This window comes from Gekko japonicus, unplaced genomic scaffold (assembly GCF_001447785.1).
Source record: "Gekko japonicus isolate JY-2015 unplaced genomic scaffold, Gekko_japonicus_V1.1 scaffold3950, whole genome shotgun sequence".
NCBI lineage: Eukaryota > Metazoa > Chordata > Lepidosauria > Squamata > Gekkonidae > Gekko > Gekko japonicus.
This window is the reverse complement of record NW_015176091.1, coordinates 15,645-37,569: the sequence shown is the minus strand read 5'-3', so window position 1 is coordinate 37,569 and position 21,925 is coordinate 15,645. Positions and strand designations below refer to the sequence as shown.

Here is a 21,925-nt window from a genome sequence, read left to right as displayed (position 1 = left end):
CCCTGCCCTCCTGCAAGATTTAAAGGACCCTTCAGCTGATCGGCAGAGGGCACGTGGCCAAAAAATGGCAACCCCATCGGGACCGCCAGTAGTGTTTTTGCCCCACAAGGCATAAAAATCCTAACTACGGGCCTGCTTTGGGGTTGCAAGCTTGGGGTGGCCTGAACAGGTGTCCCTGCCGAAGGAAAGCACCGGCACGCTGTCGTTCAGGGTGGGCCGTCCAGCATTCTTGAGCATCTCACTGCAGGCCCCTCCACATGCAGCCAGCTGGGTGACCTTGGGTCAGTCACAAGTTCTGTGGAGACTAAAAGGCATCCCGTTCAACAGCTCTCCTGCCAGAAATGTTGCAGACTGACGATCAGAGTTGTATAGTTAGGTGACCTTGGGTCAGTCACAAGCTCTGACTGGCTGTGGAGACTAAAAGGCATCCTGTTCAACAGCTCTCCTGACAGAAATGTTGCAGACTGACGGTCAGACAGCCAGTTTGATGTAATGTTTAAGAGAGCGGACTAATCTGGGAGAACTGGGTTTGATTTCCCCACTCCTCCTCCGCATGCAGCTACTGGTGTGACCTTGGGTCAGTCACAAGTTCTTTCAGAGCTGTTCTCTCAAGGGCGGTTCTCGAGAGAGCTCTCTCAGCCCCACCTGCCTCACAGGTGTGTCTGTTGTGGAGAGGGGGAAGGGAAAGGAGTTGGTAAGCCGCTCCGAGACTCCGAGTGAAGGGGGGGGTATAAATCCGATCTCTTCTTCTTCTTCTCTTCCCCACAGGGAGAAACGGAAGATGGGGATGACCCCTGGCGAGCCAGAGCTCTGCGAACTGGAAAGTTACCAGACCAAAGACAAATGGATCCGCGAGGCCAAGCAGAAGCAGCTGGCGGAGACCCTGCTGGCCAAGCTGGAGGAGATGCAGTGAGTCTGCTGGGTCTGATTAACACCCCCCCCCCCGGGTTGGTAGATGGACCTGCCCATCCAAGTTCTCCCCTGGCCGTGAATGGTTCCTGCCAGGTCTCTAACCTGGGCCTTAGACACACATGTCTGAACACGCATGAAGCTGCCTTCTACTGAATAGTCCATTCCAAGTCAGTCTTATCTACTCTGACTGGCAGTGGCTCTCCAGGGACTCAGGCAGAGGTCTTTCCCATCCCCTACTGCCTGGTCCTTTTAACTGGAGATGCCGGGGATTGAACCTGGGCCCTTCTGCATGCCAAGCAGAGGCTCTGCCAATGAGCTACAACCTCACTTTGTGGCTCCCCAGGGTCTCAGGCAGAGGTCTTTCCCATCACCTCCTGCCTGGTCCTTCCAACTGGAGATGCCTGGGATTGAACCTGTGGGCTTCTGCTTGCCAAACAAACGCTCTGCCACTGAGCTACAGCCCCACTTCATGGCTCTCCAGGGTCTCAGGTGGAGGTCTTTCCCATCCCCTCCTGCCTGGTCCTTTCAACTGGTGATGCCGGGGATCGAACCTGGGACCTACTGCATGCCAAGCAGAGGCTCTGCCACTGAGCTACAGCCCGATTTCATGGCTCTCCAGGGTCTCAGGCGAAGGTCTTTCCCATCACCTACTTCCTGTCCCTTTTAAACTGGAGATGCCGGGGATCGAACATGGGACCTTCTGCAGGCCAAGCAGATGCTCTACCACTGAGCTACAGCCCCTCCCCTGGACACACCCATCCTCCTCCCTGGACCAGAGCAAGGGACTTCCTGACCAACTCCAGATCAATGTCCCCTCCCTCTTCTGCCCCCTTCCAGGATGATACCAATGGGGGAGAATAAGGAGGGGGAGGGGAAACGAATCAACCCCCACACACACACATACTGTTCTATTCTTCCCGCCTGCTTGCTCCAACGTTTCCTTCCCGCTTCCCATCTTGCTTCCTCTCTGGCTTTCCCTTTTCATCCCCTTCCACGCGTCCCCCTCCGGGACCAGCCAGCGTCTTCGTCCGGGTGGCCTTTCTCTCTCTCTCTCTCTCCCCTCCCCGTTTTCCCAGGAGCTGAGCTTCTGTTTCTTGGCGCGGGTCCCAGTCTGGACCGGGATCCGAGCCAAGAACCGGCCGCTGGCTCTGGTCCCGGAGAAGCCGGGGGACGTGGCCTAGGAGGGGACCGGCTGTGGCCTCCCTCCCCCCTCCCCACCTGCTTTGCTGCCAAGTTTCTACCAGATAATGGAAAACAGCTGGAGGGGGGGAGGAGGGGGGGGCTTGTCCTCCACCCCTCCCAGACGATTGCCTCCTCTTGCATCATCCTGCCGGGGGTGTTATAACCTCCCCTCCTGCCCCGTTCCCCTCTTCATTTGCTTGGACCGCTGGTCGCTACGTCTCTGCTCCAGGCGTCTCGTAACATCTTTCAGTGCAGAACATGCTTAGTCGCTTTTCGAGCCTCTCTGTCTCACTAAACAAGGATGGGGCTGAAGTATTGGTGAGTGGAGATGCCGGCCAGGTGGGACGGAGGTGGGCCTGAGATGCAGCTGCTGCCAGGGTGGGGGTTGGCTTTGGACCAGAGGATCCTGGGTTCGAGGTCTAGCTCAGTCATGAAATCTGCGGGGTGACCTGCATCAGCAGTCGGGTTCCTCTTGCAGGGTTGTTGCGAAGATTTGGGTCTTGGGGGCGGAAATAGCTGTGCTGGCGTCCCTGAGCTCCTCGATATTTTATTTGGTGGAGAGCCAGTTTGGTGCACTGGTTACGTGCGCAGACTCTAATCTGGGAGAACCGGCGTTTGGTTCCCCACTCCTCCACTTGCACCTGGCTGGATGACCTTGGGCAAGCCGTAGTTCTGGCACAGCTGTTCTCGAAAAAGAGCAGTTTCTGTCAGAGCTCTCTCGGCCCCGCCTACCTCACAGGGTGTGTGTTGTGGGGAGGGGAAGGGAAAGGAGTTTGTAAGCTGCTCTAATACTCCCTTGGGTAGTGAAGGGCGGGGTCTAAAACTAATCTCCTCCTCCTCCTCTTCTTCTCCTTCTTCTCCTCCTTCTTCTCCTCCTTCTCCTCCTCCTCCTCCTCCTCCTCCTCCTCCTCCTTCTCCTTCTCCTTCTCCTTCTCCTTCCTTCCTTCCTTCCTTCCTTCCTTCCTTCCTTCCTTCCTTCCTTCCTTCCTGCCCCACCTACATCATTCTCCTCTTCCCCATTTTATCTTCACAACAACCCTGCGAGGTAGGTTAGGCTGAGAGCGTGCGACTGGCCCAAGGTCACCCGGCGAGTTCCACGGTAGAGACCGGGATTTGAACCTGCATCTCCCAGAGCCTAGTCCGACACTAACTGCTAGCCACGCTGCTGGTGTAAATGTAACCATTCACAAACGTGAGATTTGCTGGTGATCTCTCTCTCTCTGTCTCTCTCTCTCCCCCCCCCTTGTGAAATTTCAGCCTCACCATTTCTGCCGACGAGGAGAAAAGGTACGTAATGGAGGGGCAGGGTTGAGGAGTGCTGGGGTGGCTTGCGGGGTGTGACGGGGGGCGGATAAAACAGGGGGTTTCGGTGCTGCACTGCAGCCTCTGCGGAAACACTGCTGCCGGATGTGGCTTTCTGCAAATTCAGCTCTGCCGCTGCTCCGGAAGTGGGGGAAGGGTGGGGTTTTTTTTAACCCTTGCAGCCTGACAAACGCATGCCTCCGTGCATCTTTGAGAAGCTGCTGTGTTTAGAGTCACATCATGGGTCTCTCTAGCCTTGGGCTGCTTACTCCGACTAGCACAATCTCTCCCAAGACCTAAGCAGAGGCCCTTCGCAGCTCTGTTAGTTTGCAGTCCTTTTCGAAGCAGGCGTGGCAGCATTCGAAGCTCAGACCTTCTTCATGCAGAGCTCTACAACCGAGCGAAGAGGATCCTTGCTGCTTCCTCTGGGTGCAGCGTGCATTGGGGCTGCGAGGGGGCGGGCCTCTCTTTCTCCCGAGGGAGGATTTGTGGGTTGAGACAGGATGTGTGTTTATCGTTTCCGTAGCTCGGCCAGTTTTGGGTGAATGGAAATGCCGGAGGCGGCAGAGTGTCATGTGGTTGGGCGCAGCCTCATGTGACCCCGCTTCCCCTCTCCCCCATCCACAGTGGTTGTGGGGTCAGCCCACGGGGAGAGCAGTTCTTCTGTCTCTCCCGGAACCTACTTTGTGCAGAATTCTTTTAAATGAATTGGCTATGTCCCCCCATTGACAAATATGTGTGCGGGTGTGCGTCTATCGATTTAAGCTGACCACAGCAAGGGGCTTTTTAAAAATTATTTGTGTGTGCTTGTGTGTCTGGAAGTCACGGGGACTTCTGCCGAGCCGGTGTTCCCTCTAAGCCGAGTGAGTGTGAGCTAGCCCACAGTTTTTTAGCCTCCAGCTCACACATTTTTGTCTTTGCTCAGGAAGGATGGCTCCAGAGCAAGCTAATTCATGCGGTAGCCAAATTGCTCACTCACAACTTGAATGCTAGTAGCTCACAAACTAAAATTTTTGCTCACGAGACTCCACAGCTTAGAGGGAGCATTGGTAGCCACCAGTGTTCCCTCTAAACTGAGTTGGTGTGAGCTAGCTCACAGTTTTTTAGCCTCCGGCCCACACATTTTTGTCTTAGCTCAGGAAGGAGGGCTCCAGAGCAAACTAATTTATGCAGTAGCCAAATCACTTGCTCGCAACTTTAATGCCAGTTGCTCACAAAGCACAATTTTTGCTCACAAGACTCCATAGCTTAGAGGGAACATTGGTAGCCACCTACATCAAAAAACAGGGACTTGTCTTGGAGGTACCTGGGCTGGATAAGGGAATCATAGGGTGGATTGACGATCGGTTTTCCTGATGATATTTAGGAAACGGAAGGGGACTGCAAATCCTGTGATTTCAGGAGAGAGACCAGTGGTGGGGGGAAGAGGAGCAACTATTTAGAGCTGTTCCTCACACAGCTTTCCTACTCAGAATTACCACCAGGTTTCTTTTACCTGTGCTGGTGGGAAAACATCGTGAGAACCAGAGTTCCCTCTAAGCTGAGTTTGTGTGAGCTAGCTCACCATTTGTTAGCCTCCTAGGTAAAGTTCCCTTGCTCGAAAGCCAGTCGAATCCGACTCTAGGGTGGCGTTGCTCATCTCCGTTTCCAAGCCGAAGAGCCAGCGCTGTCCGAAGACGTTTCCGTGGTCATGTGGCCGGCATGACTAAACACCGAGGCGCACGGAACACTGTTACCTTCCCACTGAAGCGGTACCTATTTATCTACTTGCAATGTCTTGCTTTCGAACGGCTAGGTTGGCAGGAGCTGGAACTAGAGACGGGAGCTCACTCCGTCATGCGGCACAGTCGGGTCTTGAACTGCTGAACTACCGACCTTCCACAGCCTGCAGTTCAGCGTCTCAACCACTTGAGCCACTGCAGCTCCCGTTAGCCTCCTGTTCACACCTTTTTGTCTTCGCTCAGGAAGGAGGGCTCCAGAGCAAACTGATTTATGCAGCAGCCAGATCACTCACGGCTTGAATGCCGGTAGCTCACAAAGTAGAATTTTTGCTCACAAGACTCCACAGCTTACAGGGGGCATTGCTGGCGACCCGTACTGAGTCTTTGAAATTTTCAGAGAGGCGGTTTGATGTGCCTACCTCTGTGTCCCAGCCCTGGTATTCCTATGGTCTCCCTGCCAAGTACTTGCTAGGGTTGGCCCTGCTTAGCTTCCGAGATGTGATGAGGTCGGGCTTCACAGCAAGGGGCTTTCCAGGCAAGGGAGGAGCAGAGGGGGTCGGTGTCTCCTCTAAGCTGAGTTAGTGTGAGCCAGCTCGCAGACGTTTAGCCTCTGGCGCACATTTTTGTCTCAGCTCAGGGAGGAGGGCTCCAGGGCAAACTGATCGATGCAGCAGCCAAATCGCCCGCTCACAACTTTAATGCCGGCAGCTCTCAAAGTGGAATTTCTGCTCACAGGACTCTACGGTTTAGAGGGAGCCTTGGAGGTGGTTTGCCATTGCCTTCCTCTGCAGACGCTGCCTTGGTCTCCCTTCCGAATACCGATCCCACTTAGCTTCCGAGATCTGAAAAGATTCCCTCCCCCCCTTGCCATGGCACCGTTAAGTAACCACACTGAAGCAGGGTGGAAGCCCACTTGGAATGCTTTTACGGGATGCCATAAACGTTTTGAAAGTGGGCGGGGATGGGGGGGAGGTGGGAGAGAATGAAACGACGAGTGCCATGACTTAATTTGAGCCGAAGCTCAGGAAAGTGTCAAGCCATAATGGGAGAGTGCTTCTGACCATGCACAGAGTGCCTCGAGTACCGAGTGACCTCCTGTCTCTGCTTCAGGGGCAAAATTCCCCAAGTCCAGCCATACCTGCATCCTGCGAAAACAAATGAAAAACAGAGGGAGAAAATTCCAACCAAGAGCAGGCTAGGTACCCAGAAAGGTGAAAAAGAAGAAGAAAATTCTGTGTATGGGAGTTATCACTGTCGATTACAAAAACAAGCGAAGATTATAATCCAAAATCTTTAATCAGATTGCAGATATTAAAAACCGTGCATCACAAAATAACAATCTTCAGTTTCCAGTATATGTGCCTTCCCGCATTCTGTTAGAAAAGTTTGGCCTCCCATTTCTCCTTCCCCTTTTGGACCAGAGAGACTATACACCACTCCCCCTTGAGTTTCACGCCATCTTTTATTATAGTGTTCATTTATAATATAATGTGTTTTATCATATATTACTAGGTGTTTTATTATATTAATTGTACTTACACATTAGAATGGTTTTTTTGTTACAGTGTTACCCTCTCTGAGCCTGGACACAGGGAGAGTAAATACAAGCCAATAAAATAAATAAATAAATAAATACTAGGGTTTTATCATATATTACTAGGTGTTTTATTATATTTATTGTACTTACACCTTAGAATGGTTTTTTTTGTTATGGTGCTACCCTCTCTGAGCCTGGACACAGGGAGAATAAATACAATAAATAAATAAATACTAGGGGAAGGTACGTCTGTAGAAGAAGAAGAGATTGGGTTTTTACCCTGCCCTTCATTAGGAGTCTCAGAGCAGCTTACAATCTCCTTTCCCTCCCTCTCCCCACAACAGACACCCTGTGAGGTAGGTGGGGTTGAGACTAGGGAGAGCTTGGAGAAAACTGCTCTTGAGAGAACAGCTCCGAAAGAACTTGTGACTTATTTTTGTAATATCTGTAATTTGACTAAAACTTTTGGATTACAGTTTTAGGCTTTTCTTTCTTTTTCTTTTTGCAATCGACAGTGGTAACGACATCTGAATCCTGACCAATCTTCTGCAAATTCCTCTGAGCATGCGCAGAGTGCTGCTCTCCCGCCATCGAGGAAGCAGAGCTTTTCCTCTGTCAAACTTCGCCTGTTCAGTGTCTTGCGGACGGACGGGAACTTTCAGAGAAGGACCAGTCGTAATACGGGGAGACCTTTCCCCCCTTTATTTACATCACCCTTTGGGAGGTCACTGGAGTCCACACTGGAACGGAAAGCAGGCCGCGCTTCCGCCAAGCCCCTTCGAATTTTCCGCCGTCTCCTTGCTGCCCTCCAGGGCTATTTTTGGGCAGGAACGCACAGGAACGGAGTTCCGGCTGGCTCCCAAGTTGGCCACGCCTAGCAAGAACTCATTAGCATAATAGGCCACACTCAACAGCAGAAACTCATTAGGATTGGCTACATTAGGGGTGTGTGGCCTAACATGCAAAGGAGTTCCTGCTACAAAAAAAGGCCCTGGGTTTTGACAACAAACAAGGTAAACAGAATAAGAAGCAAAAAGTGGGTGTGGCTGGATGACCACACTTCTGGCATCAGGGGTGTGGCCTAATATGCTAATGAGTTTCTGGTGTTGGGTGTGGCCTGTTATGCTAATGAGTTCCTGCTGGGCTTTTTCTACAAAAAGAGCCCTGCTGCCCTCCATCTCCCCTTTGTGTTCTGTCCCCTCAGCTCTGCCATTTTCACGGCCATCGTGACATACATGAAATACCTGGGGGTTAAGACCAAGGGAGCCGACAGCAAGAAATCTAAACCCAACTTCTTCCGTAAGAAGGTAAGCGAAGGAGGAGGGGGTGGGCATGGGGTGTGTGTGTGTGCGCTCTTGATTTTCACTGTGGTAATTTTCAGTTATTTTTTAAGAAACCAGGCGGATAGGGGAACACCCGTTCTTTCCACCAGTTTAAATGAGGTATTCCTGAGAACTGGGTGTGAAAACTGGCTTCCTGAAACTCTCGGCTTCTGTTACTTTTTGAGAATGAAAGGATTCGGACTGGCAGAGGCATCGAGAGAAGGAGGTTTGGTTTTATACCCCGCCCTTCACTACCTGAAGGAGTCTCGGAGTGGCTTTCAATCTCCTTTCCCTTCCTCTTCCCACAACAGACACCCTGTGAGGTAGGTGGGGCTGAGAGAACTCTTTCGAGAACTGTCCCTGAGAGAACAGCTCCAAGAGAACGGTGACTGACCCATGGTCACCCAGCTGGCTTCGTGTGGAGGAGTGGGGAATCAAACCCGGTTCTCCCAGATTAGAGTCTGCTGCTCTTAACCACTACACCAAGCTGGCTCTCCCTTCGTCAGATCTCTCTTCATCAAAACTCCCTTCACCAGATCCAACGAAGAGAGCTTTGACCCTTGAAGGTTCATACCCCCCCAAACAGTGCTCCCTCTAAGCTGAGTTAGTGTGAACCAGCTCACAGTCTTTTAGCCTCTGGTTCATACACATGGATTTCACTGCCACAGGAAGTGGTGGCGGCTACAAGCATAGACGGCTTCAAAAGGGAATTAGATAAGCATATGGAGGGAATTAGATAAGCATATGGAGCAGAGGTCCATCAGTGGCTATTAGCCACAAGGCATAGATAGGGGCTCTGGGGCAGGTGATGTTCTGTCTTTTTGGTGCTTGGGGGGGGTCAACAGTGGGAGGGCTTCTAATGTCCTGGCCCCACTGGTGGACCTCCTGATGGCACTGGTATTTCTGGCCACTGTGAGACACAGAGTGTGGGACTGGATGGGCCTTTGGCCTGATCCAACATTGGCGTCTTATGTTCTTATGTTCATACATTTTTGTCTTAGCTAAGATAGGATGGCTCCAGGGCAAACTAATTTATACAGTAGCCAAATCGCTCGCTCACAACTTGAATGCCAGTAGCTCTCAAAGTAGAATTTTTGCTCACAGGACTCCACAGCTTAGAGGGAGCATTGCCCCCCCAAATCTTGTTGGTCTGAAAAGCGCTACTGGACTTGAATCGAGTTCTTCTGACTTACGCTAGATCAGACATTTGACCTGGCAAAATCAGTATTGTCTACTCAGACTGGCAGCAGCTCTCCAGGGTCTCAGGGGGAGGTCTTTCACATCACCTGCTGCTTGGTCCCCTTTAACTGGAGACAAGGGGAATTGAACCTGGGACCTTCTGCATGCCAAGCAGATGCTCTGCCACTGAGCCATGGCCCCTCTCCAAGTCTGCAAGAATAGTGGTGGTGGAAAATGCTGACTTAGTTGCAGTCGACTTATGGCGACTCCGTAGGGTTCTTAAGGCAGGCGACGTTCGGAGGTGGTTAGTCATCGCCTGCCTACTTTGGCCTTCCTTGGTGGTCTCCCATCCAAGTACTAACCAGGGCTGACCCTGCTTAGCTTCTGAGATCTGACAAGATCGGCTTAGCCTGGGCCAGGTAGGCCAGTAATATTAGACACACACCCCATTGCTAACATATGGGGCAGAGGACCATCAGTTGCTGTTAGCCACAAGGTATAGATGGACGTCTCTGTCTGAGGCAGTGATGCTCTGTATTCCTGGTGCTTGGGGGGCAAGAGTGGGAGGGCAGCTCTATTCGGTCGCAGAGATGAACAATTCTGGACAGTGCGTAGTCTCCAAACCGGAGTTCGCGCAGCCTGTAGCAGGGTCCCGAAGCAGGGAGCCAGAACGCAGCAGGCGGAAAAGATTGCCCTGCTGACTGGGAAAGAGCAGAAGTCCAGGATCCTCGTACTGATGCTAGGCTTGCACTCTAAGGGCTACATGCTGCAAGCTGCGCATAGAGGTGGAATTGCACATCTCTAAGTATGCGCAATTCTAGCTAACTCACAGCTCTGAAGCACCTGGTTCATGCGCCGCTCTCTGGACTGCGAAACACTGGCTGGACGTTTTCAAGCTCATAAGGACCAGAAACTTGGTATTTCAAAACCAAAATCTGACCACCTCAGGAAATTTTGTTTTCTGCACCCGGCCCCTAATACCAAGGCTTAGCGGGACTGCAGATACAAAGCCAGATGAATAGAGAGGGAAAGGGGCAGGACCAAATTAAGTCACCCCCCCAGGGGAAAAAAACCCACAAGCGCATAATTTGTGCATACGCCCTCGGAGAAAAGGATACAGCCCCGGAGTCCTACCCACACTGCCAAATGTCGAGACAACAGACAGTTCTCCTGGGACACACAGACAGACGGACACGCAACAAACAGCCATGACATGCCGAGAAATCTGTCCGACAACGCGGAGGGTGTGATCGACTCGTATCGGGCGCACTGTGTGATATGGATTAGTAGATGATTACCAGACAGAGGGCGACGTTATGTAAAAACTACGGACACAAAAGTTAGCGCCTCGGGTTATGAAAACAGGATGTATTAGTTTGAGGCGGCTCCCCCAACAGGCGGAAGGAGCCATGTGACATCACATTTGGGAGTGCCATGCATTATCGGGGGGGATCGGTTTCGGGAAGGGGTTGCTGGTACCTTCACCCTCGGGTTTGGGTTGTCTGTAATCAGAATCTACGACAAAACGCAGGAAGAGAAAGAAAAAAATAGCTGGAGGAGGAGGAAAACTGGATGGGAATGGACAAATGTGTCAATCAATCCCTTCCCAGGAAAAAGTAGGCCCGTGTCAAGTGAAAGCGAGAAACGTACCAGATGTACCACTCCACTGGTCTGCTGGCTGCAGGTCGGGCCAGTGTCTTTTTGTAGCAGGAACTCCTTTGCATATTAGGGGGGGTGTCACCTAATATGCAAAGGAGTTCCTGCTACAAAAAGACACTGGCCCGACCTGCAGCCAGCAGACCAGTGGAGTGGTACATCTGGTACGTTTCTCGCTTTCACTTGACACGGGCCTACTTTTTCCTGGGAAGGGATTGATTGACACATTTGTCCATTCCCATCCAGTTTTCCTCCTCCTCCAGCTATTTTTTTCTTTCTCTTCCTGCGTTTTGTCGTAGATTCTGATTACAGACAACCCAAACCCGAGGGTGAAGGTACCAGCAACCCCTTCCCGAAACCGATCCCCCCCGATAATGCATGGCACTCCCAAATGTGATGTCACATGGCTCCTTCCGCCTGTTGGGGGAGCCGCCTCAAACTAATACATCCTGTTTTCATAACCCGAGGCGCTAACTTTTGTGTCCGTAGTTTTTACATAACGTCGCCCTCTGTCTGGTAATCATCTACTAATCCATATCACACAGTGCGCCCGATACGAGTCGATCACACCCTCCGCGTTGTCGGACAGATTTCTCGGCATGTCATGGCTGTTTGTTGCGTGTCCGTCTGTCTGTGTGTCCCAGGAGAACTGTCTGTTGTCTCGACATTTGGCAGTGTGGGTAGGACTCCGGGGCTGTATCCTTTTCTCCGAGGGCGTATGCACAAATTATGCGCTTGTGGGTTTTTTTCCCCTGGGGGGGTGACTTAATTTGGTCCTGCCCCTTTCCCTCTCTATTCATCTGGCTTTGTATCTGCAGTCCTGCTAAGCCTTGGTATTAGGGGCTGGGTGCAGAAAACGAAATTTCCTGAGGTGGTCGGATTTTGGTTTTGAAATACCAAGTTTCTGGTCCTTATGAGCTTGAAAACGTCCAGCCAGTGTTTCGCAATCCAGAGAGCGGCGCATGAACCAGGTGCTTCAGAGCTGTGAGTTAGCTAGAATTGCACATACTTAGAGAGGCACAGTTTCAGCTCTATGCGGCTGTGAGTTAGCTAGAATTGCGCATACTTAGAGATGTGCAATTCCACCTCTATGCGCAGCTTGCAGCATGTAGCCCTTAGAGTGCAAGCCTAGCATCAGTACGAGGATCCTGGACTTCTGCTCTTTCCCAGTCAGCAGGGCAATCTTTTCCGCCTGCTGCGTTCTGGCTCCCTGTTTCAGGACCCTGCTACAGGCTGCGCGAACTCCGGTTTGGAGACTACGCACTGTCCAGAATTGTTCATCTCTGCGACCGAATAGAGCTGTGAGCCTTGAGCCTATGCAAATCCGGGGAGCTTTCTAATTCATTCTGACATTTTTACAAGGTTATGGAAATAATCATCTAAAAAACTTAATTTACACAATAGTCAAATGTAGACTCGCTCGCAACTTTAATGCTACTAGCTTTTTTTTTGCTCACGAGGTAGAATTTTTGCTCAAAACACTGTGGAGCTTAGAGGGAACATTGGTTGGGGATCCCTGCTTTAGAAGGTTCTTCTGGTGTCCCCCCACCCATTTCACCTTACACACTGTACCTCCAGCCCTCCTGGCCGTTAAGGGGGTCTCCTGGTATGGGAAGCCAAGAATATCTGGAACCAACCCCATCCAGTGGTCAAGAGTCAAGGTATCCTTGCTTGGTGTAGGCCACTGGCTAGCAGAAGCCGGCAAAATACAACAGATTCTTTTGCCAGCACAAAATTTGAGTTATCCGGTTGCAGATTTTTTCCCCTCCTTAAAAAATTTTTTTTTTAAAAAATCCTGTGCTGCACTTAGAAATCAACCCTGACTGTTCCCTGGAAGGCCAGATAATGAAACTGAAGCTCAAATACTTTGGCCACCCAATGAGAAGGGAGCCCTCACTGGAGAAGACCCTGATGCTGGGAAAGATTGAATGTCAAAGAAGACGGGAACGATGGCAAAGGATGAGATGGTTAGACAGTGTCATAGATGCAACGAACATGAAGTTAAGCCAACTTCAGAGGACGGCGGAAGACCGGAAGGCCTGGTGTGATCTGGTCCATGGAGTCGCGAAGAGTCGGACTCGACTGCTCGACTGAACAACAACAAAAGATTCTCAGTTGGTGGGGGAAAGTGCTGTGAGGTCGAAACCAACTGACGGCAACCCTGATGGGTTTTCAAGGCAACAGACAAGCAGAGGTGCTCTGCCATTGCCTGCCTCTGCATAGCGCCTCCGTCCTTCCTTGATAGTCTCCTGTCTGAGCACCAGCTAGGGCCGACCCTGCTTAGCTTCCGAGATCTGACGAGATCAGGGCAGATTCTCAATTACCTCTGCAGAATTAACTCCGACCGCTGTTCGGAGGGAGGATACCAGGTCTACCTAGGAGTAAACGAAACCACCGCCTCGAGTCAGACATGACGGCGCGAACCTTAATCTGTGCATAACCCCTCGAGATGGGAGCGGAGCCCTGAGATGCTGCGGGGAGGGGCGAGAGGACCGTGCATTGGGAAAATATTGGCGGAGGGGGGTTATGAACCCTCGTTCTCTCTCTCTCTCTCTCTCCTGACTTTCGTTCCCTTCTACAACTTGTACCTCTAGCAGGTGAGAAGACGCCCGCATTGGACAGGAAAGGGGCCAAGGTTGCCGAGGGGATTTCAGGGCGTGGCAAGGGGGCCTCATCTGTGTCAGACCCTTCGGGCGTGTCTGTCAGCGTTCACCCCCCGGCCGGAGAGAGCAACGACGGGGAACAGGGTGAGAGACAGGAGGAACCAGGAGGCCGAAACGCGAAGGAAGACGGGGTGAAATTCCTCTTCCTGTCCACTGACGCTTCTGTCGTTCCCTGTAGGACCGGACAGTCAGGCCCAAGCGGATTCAGGGGACTCCCCGGTAATCGAGCAGCCCGTCGCTGGGGAACAGCCCCTGACGGATGATGGGGCCGAAAATGAAAGGTGAGTGGAGGGGGGGATGCTGGGCCCATTAGGGGGCCGGCGGGAGGGGAATGGGAGCGGGGTTCAGGTGAATGCACTCCGCCCTTCCCACTTCTGGAAAGCACATTGAGGCGTGGATTGGAAATCTGTACGATACGCTGCGCGAGCAGAGCCAATGGGTGGATGGATGGTCTGCAGTAAGAAGATAAGCCCTTGTGACTTGCACCCGGTTGGAAGAAACTTCCAGCCTTTTTACACTTAGGAAACAATCTGGCTTTTCTCCCCTATTTTAGAGTCCTCCGTTCTTCCCTCTTTTCACTTCCGGCGTGTGCGTTTGAAGTGGAAGGGAGCTTTTCTCGGCTTCCGTAGCTTGTACGACAATAGCGACCCCCTCCTCACGCGCTCCCCTTTCCTTTTCTCCCGGCACGCTAACCGAATCACCCTTCTCTGTTCTGCTGTTTTCCTTCTAGAAGGCGAAAAAGGTTGGTGGCTACCCCACCCCCTCACCCTTTGCATGAATTTCTTCCTCAGGGAGAGACACGTAAACCGAGTTAAGTATCCCCCCCCCCGCCGCAACCGGCTCATGAAACTGTGCCCCCCATTTCACGTCGGGCTCGGTTCCCCATCCCTTGAGGTGTGCAGAGGGGTGAACTGGAGTTATTTGCTGCCCCCTGCAGGTTCTCCTGTTTATTGCAATGCCTTGGGGGCGGGGTCAGCCCTCCTGGGAATCAGTGACGCTTTTGCCTCTGTTCCCTGGGTGATGGCTCTTCTCTGGGTGTCTCTCACGCCCCTGCATGGCCTGCATGAGGGATTCGGCCTGACCCCCAATGCCCCCTCACCTGTTCTAGTGCATGGATATCTCTCTCTGGTTATGGGTTCTCACATCTTTTCCCCTCTTTTCTTCTTTTTTTCTCCTTCCCACCACTGCACGTGCTAACGTCTTACCTCCCGTTGGGTGTTTGCTCCGCTCTCACTCTCATTTGTCGTGATTCCCCCCTCCCCTGTGCACGCACAAACACCTCTTTTCCTCTTGGTCCCTGCTGCAAACGTAAACGGTGGTGCTTTGCCCCACCTCTGTGTCTCTCGTGGTTGATCTGTGGCCCCTTCCCACGTTTCTGTGGCTCATCCCATCGCTCCCTGTGGTTTCGTCCGACCCCACCTTCCCTCCGCTGGCCCCTTGCCTCTGGTCGGTCTGCGTCCCCTGTCCTGTCTGTGGCCCGGCCCGGCCCCCCCTTCCTCCCCCGCCAGGCTGACGTCAAAGCTGGGCCGCTCGGAGAGCCTACGGGTTTGCGAGCGGAAGCGGTCCCAGCGGGGCTCTGCCAAGGGCAAGCAGCCGCGCTCCCGGAGCGATGTGGACATCGAGGCTGCTGCTCGGGCCAAGGAGCTGGAGAAGATGCCGTCCCTAGATCAGGCTCGGCACAAGCAGGGGAGCCGCAAGTAGGTGAAGGGGGGGGACCTGTGATGCCCCCTCTGAAAAGAAGTTCCAACTGGGGCGCTGCAAATGCTTTAAGGGAGGGGCTGTGGCTCAGTGGCAGAGCATCTGCCTGGCGTGCAGAAGGCCCCAGGTTTAATTCTCAACATCCCCAGTTATGGACCAGGCGGTAGGTGATGTGAAAATCTCCCAGGGTTATTTTTGGGGCAGGATCGCACAGGAACGGAGTTCCGGCTGGCTCCCAAGTTGGCCACGCCCAGCAGGAACTCATTAGTATAATAGGCCACACCCAACAGCAGAAACTCATTAGGATTGGCTACATGAGGGGTGTGCGGCCTAACATGCAAGGGAGTTCCTGCTACAAAAAAAGGCCCTGGGTTTTGACAACAAACAAGGTAAACAGAATAAGAAGCAAAAGGTGGGTGTGGCTGGATAACCACACTTCTGGTAACATGGGGGTGCGGCCTAATGTGCTAATGAGCTGTGCTGTCAGGGGTGTGGCCCAATATGCTAATGAGTTCCTGCTGTTGGGTGTGGCCTATTATCCTAATGAGTTCCTGCTGGGCTTTTTCTACAAAAAGAGCCCTGGCTCTGCTTAAGACCCCGGAGAGCCTCTGCTTGGCATGCAGAACGTCTCGGGTTCAGTCGGATCAGGCGGTAGGTGACGAGAAAGGCCTCAGCCTGAGACCCAGGAGAGCCGCTGCCAGTCTGAGTAGAAAATACTAACTTTGATGGACTGATGGTGTGATTCAGTGTAAGTCATGAAGGCAGAAGAGAAGCCATGTTGGATCGGGCCAGTGACCCATTCGGTTCGATACTCTGTGTCACACACTGGCCAAAAACCAGGAGCCGCTTCGTGTGACTGTTTTTAACCCTTTACAAACAGCACAGGGCTGCCCGTTGGAGGCTGTGACGTAGTTAACTATGGCATTACAGTCTTCCAAGTCCCTTTTGTGGGAATTAAACTACTCACATCTCTTCACTGGGACTAAGCAAGGGTAGAGGCTACAGCCATTGCAAAAAAGTCACTCTAGGCAACCAATTTTTTTCCCTGCTTTGGAGGATAGAAATAGTTCCACGAATAATCCACACTTTTTTTTTCAAGCTGCCCAGGGCAAAATGCAATAAGCGACCGCCGGTTCTTTTAGCATTTACACTACAATAACACCCCCTTGTTCAAATAAACATAACAGCAGTAAGGATACCTTGTTAGAACTGCATTGCTGGATCCAGCCAAATCCAGTGCTCTGTTTGCCAGGAAAGTTAACTGCCTGCCCGTGTATGTTCCCAGCGTCTATTACTCTGAGGGTATACTGCCAATCTCCATGGAAGCTCTGTTTAACAATCTTGGCATATTCATGGAGCGAAGTTTCAAACATTGACCATATCTTGTAGTGAACCCTATTAAGTTCCTTCTGGGATAATTAGTCATAAGTAAAAATGACGTTAGTCATGCCGGCCACATGACCATGGAAATGTCTTCAGACAGCGCTGGCTCTTCGGCTTTGAAACGGAGATGAGCACCGCAACCCTAGAGTCGGATTCGACTGGCTTTCGAGCAAGGGAATCTTTACCTTTACCTAAAAATGGAAAAGCCGTTTAAATGGAACATATCCACTGAAAATATTACCACCAGTTGCTTTGGGCAACAGAAACGGGAAAGGGCTGCATCAAAAACACTTTACTCTCACTGCCGACAATTTTTGAATTTCCCAAGAAACGCAAATTTATAAGAGTTGGATGCGCGAGGGACAAAAGAAGGGTCCGTTTTGGAACTCTATGCGGTACACTTCCGACTGTCTGTTTCGTAGCCTTTTGTTAAAGGGAATCTTTGGGAGTTCTACAGCAGCCATTTTGGAAACCCGGGGTAGATCCTCACCACAGATTTTAAACGGGCGTTGTCCAGATTTGACAGTTGTGGCTTCTCTCAGGGAAGTGTAGTTTTGTGTCAGCGGCAGATGTCAGGGCTCCGGGATGGGGCCTCGATATTTAACCTGGCTTTATGTTTGTGTAGGCCGGTCCTAATTATCTTTGCATGTCTTTTTATCTCTTTTTTTGACTCACGTAGTTTGGAACCAGGAGGGGCTGGGGGAGGGGAGCCCCCGCCGTCCTTTCTGCTTCCCCAGTCTGAGGAGAATGAGCCGCGTGTTTCGGAACTGGAGCTCGAACCGCCGAACTGGCGGGAGCTCGTCGGCCCCGATACCCTCCTCAGGCTGAAGAAAAGTGAAGTGAAGCGGCAAGAGGTGATCAACGGTACGTGAGGTGCCCCGGATCCCGGAGGGGGTACTTCTCCTCAGAATTATACGGGAGTATGGGAAATGTAACAGTTAAAGGCAAGGGAAGGGGAATTCGTCATCTCTGAGGCAGAGTTGAATTATTTCCTTCTGAGCTACAGAGGAGGGCTGTCCCCTTCTCAGCGGGAGGCACTGTTACTGGGAATGTTGACACAGCGTGTGTTGGGCGCAGCCACCAAATGGCTGCCGCAGGAGTTGGAGCCAGTCACAAAATGGCTGCCGCAGGAGTTGGAGCCAGCCACAAAATGGCTGCCGCAGGAGTTGGAGCCAACCACAAAATGGCTGCCACAGGAGTTGGAGCCAGAGAGGGCTGTGGTGGCAGTTGCTGCCAAAGCAACGTTTTTAAAAATCGGCAAAGCCAATCAGACTTTCAATGGCGAGTGAGAAGCTTTGCTGGGAAAAGCCCCACCTGGTCCAGTACCCTTTGTCTAGAAACACTTGTAAGGTCTCTAGGAAAGTTGTTGGCGGGCACCGTGCCGGGGAGCCCTGATATAGGCAGTATAGAAGTATAGCCTTGCTCTAACCTTCCTCCTGCTCTCCCTCCACCTCCAGAGTTGTTCATCACAGAGCATGCCCACGTGCGAATGCTGCGGGTGCTGCTGGAGGTCTTCTACCAACCTCTGCTGACCGAAGGCTTCTTTGGGGCCACTGACCTGGAAAACATCTTCCCCAGCTTAGAAGACTTGGTCGATGAACACAGTAAGAGCGGGGGCAGTGGGGAAGCCCCCCCCCAAACCCATGGGCTTCAGGTTTATTGGTCTGGAATGATGGTTCTGTATTAATAATCGCCGGTGTCATTTATTTATCATTTTGATTTGTGGATCACTCCGTCCCTGAATATTCAGGACTCTGAGCGATGTACAACGGTCATAAATTACATCAAGATAAAAACAATTCAACACTTGAGCCATTTCAATCATTAGGTTTGAATCCATTAGGACCTGAAGAGACTGACAAAATTTCCTGGGTGTAGATTTCATAGCAGACCGTGGATCATAAGAACATAAGAGAAGCCGTGCTGGATCAGGCCAACGGCCCATCCAGTCCAACACTCTGTGTCACACAGTGGCCAAAACCCAGGGACCATTGGGAAGTCCCCTAGCGTGACCAGAACTCCAGAAGCCCTCCCACTGTGGCCCCCCCAAGCACTAAGAAGACAGAGCACCACTGACCCAGACGGAGTGTTCCATCTGTACCTTGTGGCTAATAGCTACTGATGGACCTCTGCTCCACATGGTTCTCCAATCCCCTCTTGAAGCTTTCTATTCTTGTAGCCGCCCCCACTTCGTTGCAGTGAATTCCACACGTTCATTACTCTTTGGGTGAAGAAGGACTTCCTTCGATCTGTTCTAAGCCCACTGCTCCTTAATTTCATTGGGTGCGCACCAGTTCTTGTATTGCGAGAAAGGGAGAAAAGCACTTCTTTCTCTACCTGCTCTACCCCATGCATAATTTTGTAAACCTCTATCATATCATCCCTCAGTCGTCGTTTCCCCAAAAAGAGCCCTGAGTCCTCTAAGAAAGGCCTTTCTGACTTCCAGGGCGTTCTCAAAGAGCCTTTGTTTTGGCGGTGTGTGTGTGTGTACAGGGATCGGGGGTCTAGCAGCCCATCTTGGATTCCCAAATAAGGCATGGACAGAAAGGGTTCTTTATGGAGTTACTCAACTGTGTTGGCTTACGTAAGCAACAGACAGCTACACAGCTAGGGCCCAAAATGGTGTTTCTCTGGCTCCAGTGTACTTAAGGTTTCCAACCTTCAGGCGGTGGCTGGAGATCTCCAGTAATTGCAGCTGGTCTCCAGACGATGGATATCCGTTCCCCTGGCGAAAAGTGCTGCCGTGGAAGGTGGACTCTGGCATTATGACCCCTCAGAGGGCTCCCCTCCCCAAACCCCCGAGCTCTAAGTGCCCCCCATGCCTCCTTACCCTAGGGCCTGTTAGTGTATCTAGGGTTGCCAACGGGCCCGGAGAAGAATGTCCAATGTGAAAACAGGAAGAAGAAGAAGAGATTGGATTTATACCCCACCCTTCACTTGGAGTCTCAGAGCGGCTTACAAACTCCTTTCCCTTCCCCTCCCCACAACAGACACCCTGTGAGCAGTGTTCCCTCTAAGCTGAGTTAGTGTGAGCTAGCTCACAGTTTTTTAGCCTCTGGCTCACACATTTTTGTCTCAGCTCAGGAAGGATGGCTCCAGAGCAAACTAATTTATGCAGTAGCCAAATCACTCGCTCACCACTTTAATGCCAGTAGCTCACAAAGTAGAATTTTTGCTCACAAGACTCCACAGCTTAGAGGGAACATTGCCTGTAAGGTGGGTGGAGCTGAGAGAACTTTTACACAAACTGCTCTTTCAGGAACAGCTGCGCCAGAGCTTGTGACTGACCCAAGGTCACACCAGCAGGTGCAAGTGGAGGAGTGGGGAATCAAACCCGGTTCTCCCAGATTAGAGTCCGCACACTTAACCACTACACCAAACTGGCTCTGTTTTCAGCTTTTCAGGACATAGAGGCAACGAACATTCCATTTTTCTCCAGGCAGTTGACAACCTCAAATGTATCCATTGTCTTCCCCATCTTTTGAGCTGTGTACACACACGATATTGATGGGGCCTCAGGATGGCCATCAACTTGGGCGGTCTCGCTTTATCTCTCTGTGTCTGTCTGTCCTCAGAACTGTTCCTAGAAAGGCTGAAGAAACTCAGGGAGGAAAACAACTCTCTGGTTTCAGAGATTGGGGACACCCTGCTGGCTCGGGTAAGAAGCGTGCGCTCTCCGTTTTGGGGGACGGCAAAGGGAAGGCGTTTAGAGCGTGAATCGGAGAGCAGGGAGGGGTAGTCCGGGGGAAGGGATGGGGGGGGGACCTGGCAGCCCCAGGTTGGGGTGATAAAACTAGCCCAATTTACAAGGTAGTTTATGGATTACGGGGACAGGCATATGCTAAGGTCTGAGCACTTAACAAAAGGAAGCTAGACCAAAGACTAAGTCTTTATTAATGGCTGCATCCTAATCCTAGATCTGTGGAACAGAAACTCTCTGCTCGTTAGAACTGACAGACTCCTGGTGGTGCAAAACAAAGAGAGAGATCACGGGATGGAAGTTTGGAATGAAGCAAACAGCCGTGATGTATTACGCCAAAAAGGTCTCCAAAGACCAGAGATTTCTTTTCCCAATATTTCAGTTTACTGGAAGAAATTCAAACGCCATCAACACAACGGATCCTGCCTGTTATCTCGTTTCGTGTATAACTTTTTCATAGTGTCTCATAGTGACAGTCCTCAAAACCATTAGTGTCACTATGAGAGACCCCTGGAGAGTTTGTCAAATGGATTAATATTGTATTTCAACGCTACTGTCAGGACCCGCAGCTAAGCAATGAAGTACACGCTTCCAGGAAGGTTTTACTTTTATTGAAAAGCCATAGAGGCGATCAGTGTTCCCTCTAAGCTGAGTTAGTGTGAGCTGGCTCACAGTTTTTGAGCCTCTGGCTCACACATTTTCTGTCTTGGCTCAGGAAGGACGGCTCCAGAGCAAACTAGTTTATCCAGCAGCCAAATCGCTCGCTCACAACTTTAATGCCAGCAGCTCACAAAGTAGAATTTTTGCTCACAAGAGTCCACAGCTTAGAGGGAACGTTGGATGCGATAACATGAACACTGTTAGGAATGGCGAGATATCTATGCACATAATAGGATATAGGGCATTCGTATGCGCCCCCCCCCCAGCAATCACCAATTAGGTGTGCTCCCGCCCGCGGGAGACTGCTGGACTCTCTAACAGTTGCGAAGCTGGGAACGGAGAAGCTCCCACGGACGATAGACACCACATTCTCCACCAGTACAACATCAAAGATAAGCGTTACAGCTCTGACGCAATTAAGCGCATGGGAAGGAATGCAAAGCAATTAGAAAACATCTCCACACTCATGGCAGCGTAGCTGACAGCTACTCACCTTGAAAAAGTTATACACGAAACGAGATAATGTGCATGGTCCGTTATGTCGATGGCGTTTGAATTTCTTCCAGTAAACGGAAATATCGGAGAAATAAACTTCTGGTCTTTGGAGACTTTTTTGGCATAATAGTAAAGGTAAAGGTCTCCCTTGCTCAAAAGCCAGTCCGACTCTAGGGTTGCGGTGCTCATCTCCGTTTCCAGGCCGAAGAGCCAGTGCTGTCCGAAGACGTTTCCGTGGTCATGTGGCCGGCATGACTAAACACCAAGGCGCACGGAACGCTGTTCCCTTCCCACCGAAGTGGTCCCTATTTATCTACTTGCAATTTCTTGCTTTCAAACTGCTAGGTTGGCAGGAGCTGGAACTAGAGACGTAGTGCTGTCCGAAGACGTTTCCGTGGTCATGTGGCCGGCATGACTAAACACCAAGGCGCACGGAACGCTGTTCCCTTCCCACCGAAGTGGTACCTATTTATCTACTTGCAATTTCTTGCTTTCGAACTGCTAGGTTGGCAGGA

The 21,925-nt window shown here is 51.4% G+C and overlaps 1 protein-coding gene across 1 annotated transcript in view; it reads left to right on the top strand.

Annotated features, from left to right (window-relative positions):
* The window catches only part of LOC107123495 (rho guanine nucleotide exchange factor 1-like), a 65,587-nt gene that overhangs the window by 36,385 nt on the left and 7,277 nt on the right, over window positions 1-21,925 (top strand). Inside the window, exons 8-18 of the mRNA XM_015426747.1 lie at window positions 769-909; window positions 3,352-3,381; window positions 7,859-7,961; window positions 12,031-12,058; window positions 13,409-13,558; window positions 13,653-13,755; window positions 14,205-14,216; window positions 14,983-15,171; window positions 17,235-17,419; window positions 18,013-18,159; window positions 20,131-20,213. Of these exons, the coding sequence (XP_015282233.1) occupies window positions 769-909; window positions 3,352-3,381; window positions 7,859-7,961; window positions 12,031-12,058; window positions 13,409-13,558; window positions 13,653-13,755; window positions 14,205-14,216; window positions 14,983-15,171; window positions 17,235-17,419; window positions 18,013-18,159; window positions 20,131-20,213 (1,171 nt within the window). The remainder of the gene's footprint in view (window positions 1-768; window positions 910-3,351; window positions 3,382-7,858; window positions 7,962-12,030; window positions 12,059-13,408; window positions 13,559-13,652; window positions 13,756-14,204; window positions 14,217-14,982; window positions 15,172-17,234; window positions 17,420-18,012; window positions 18,160-20,130; window positions 20,214-21,925) is intronic.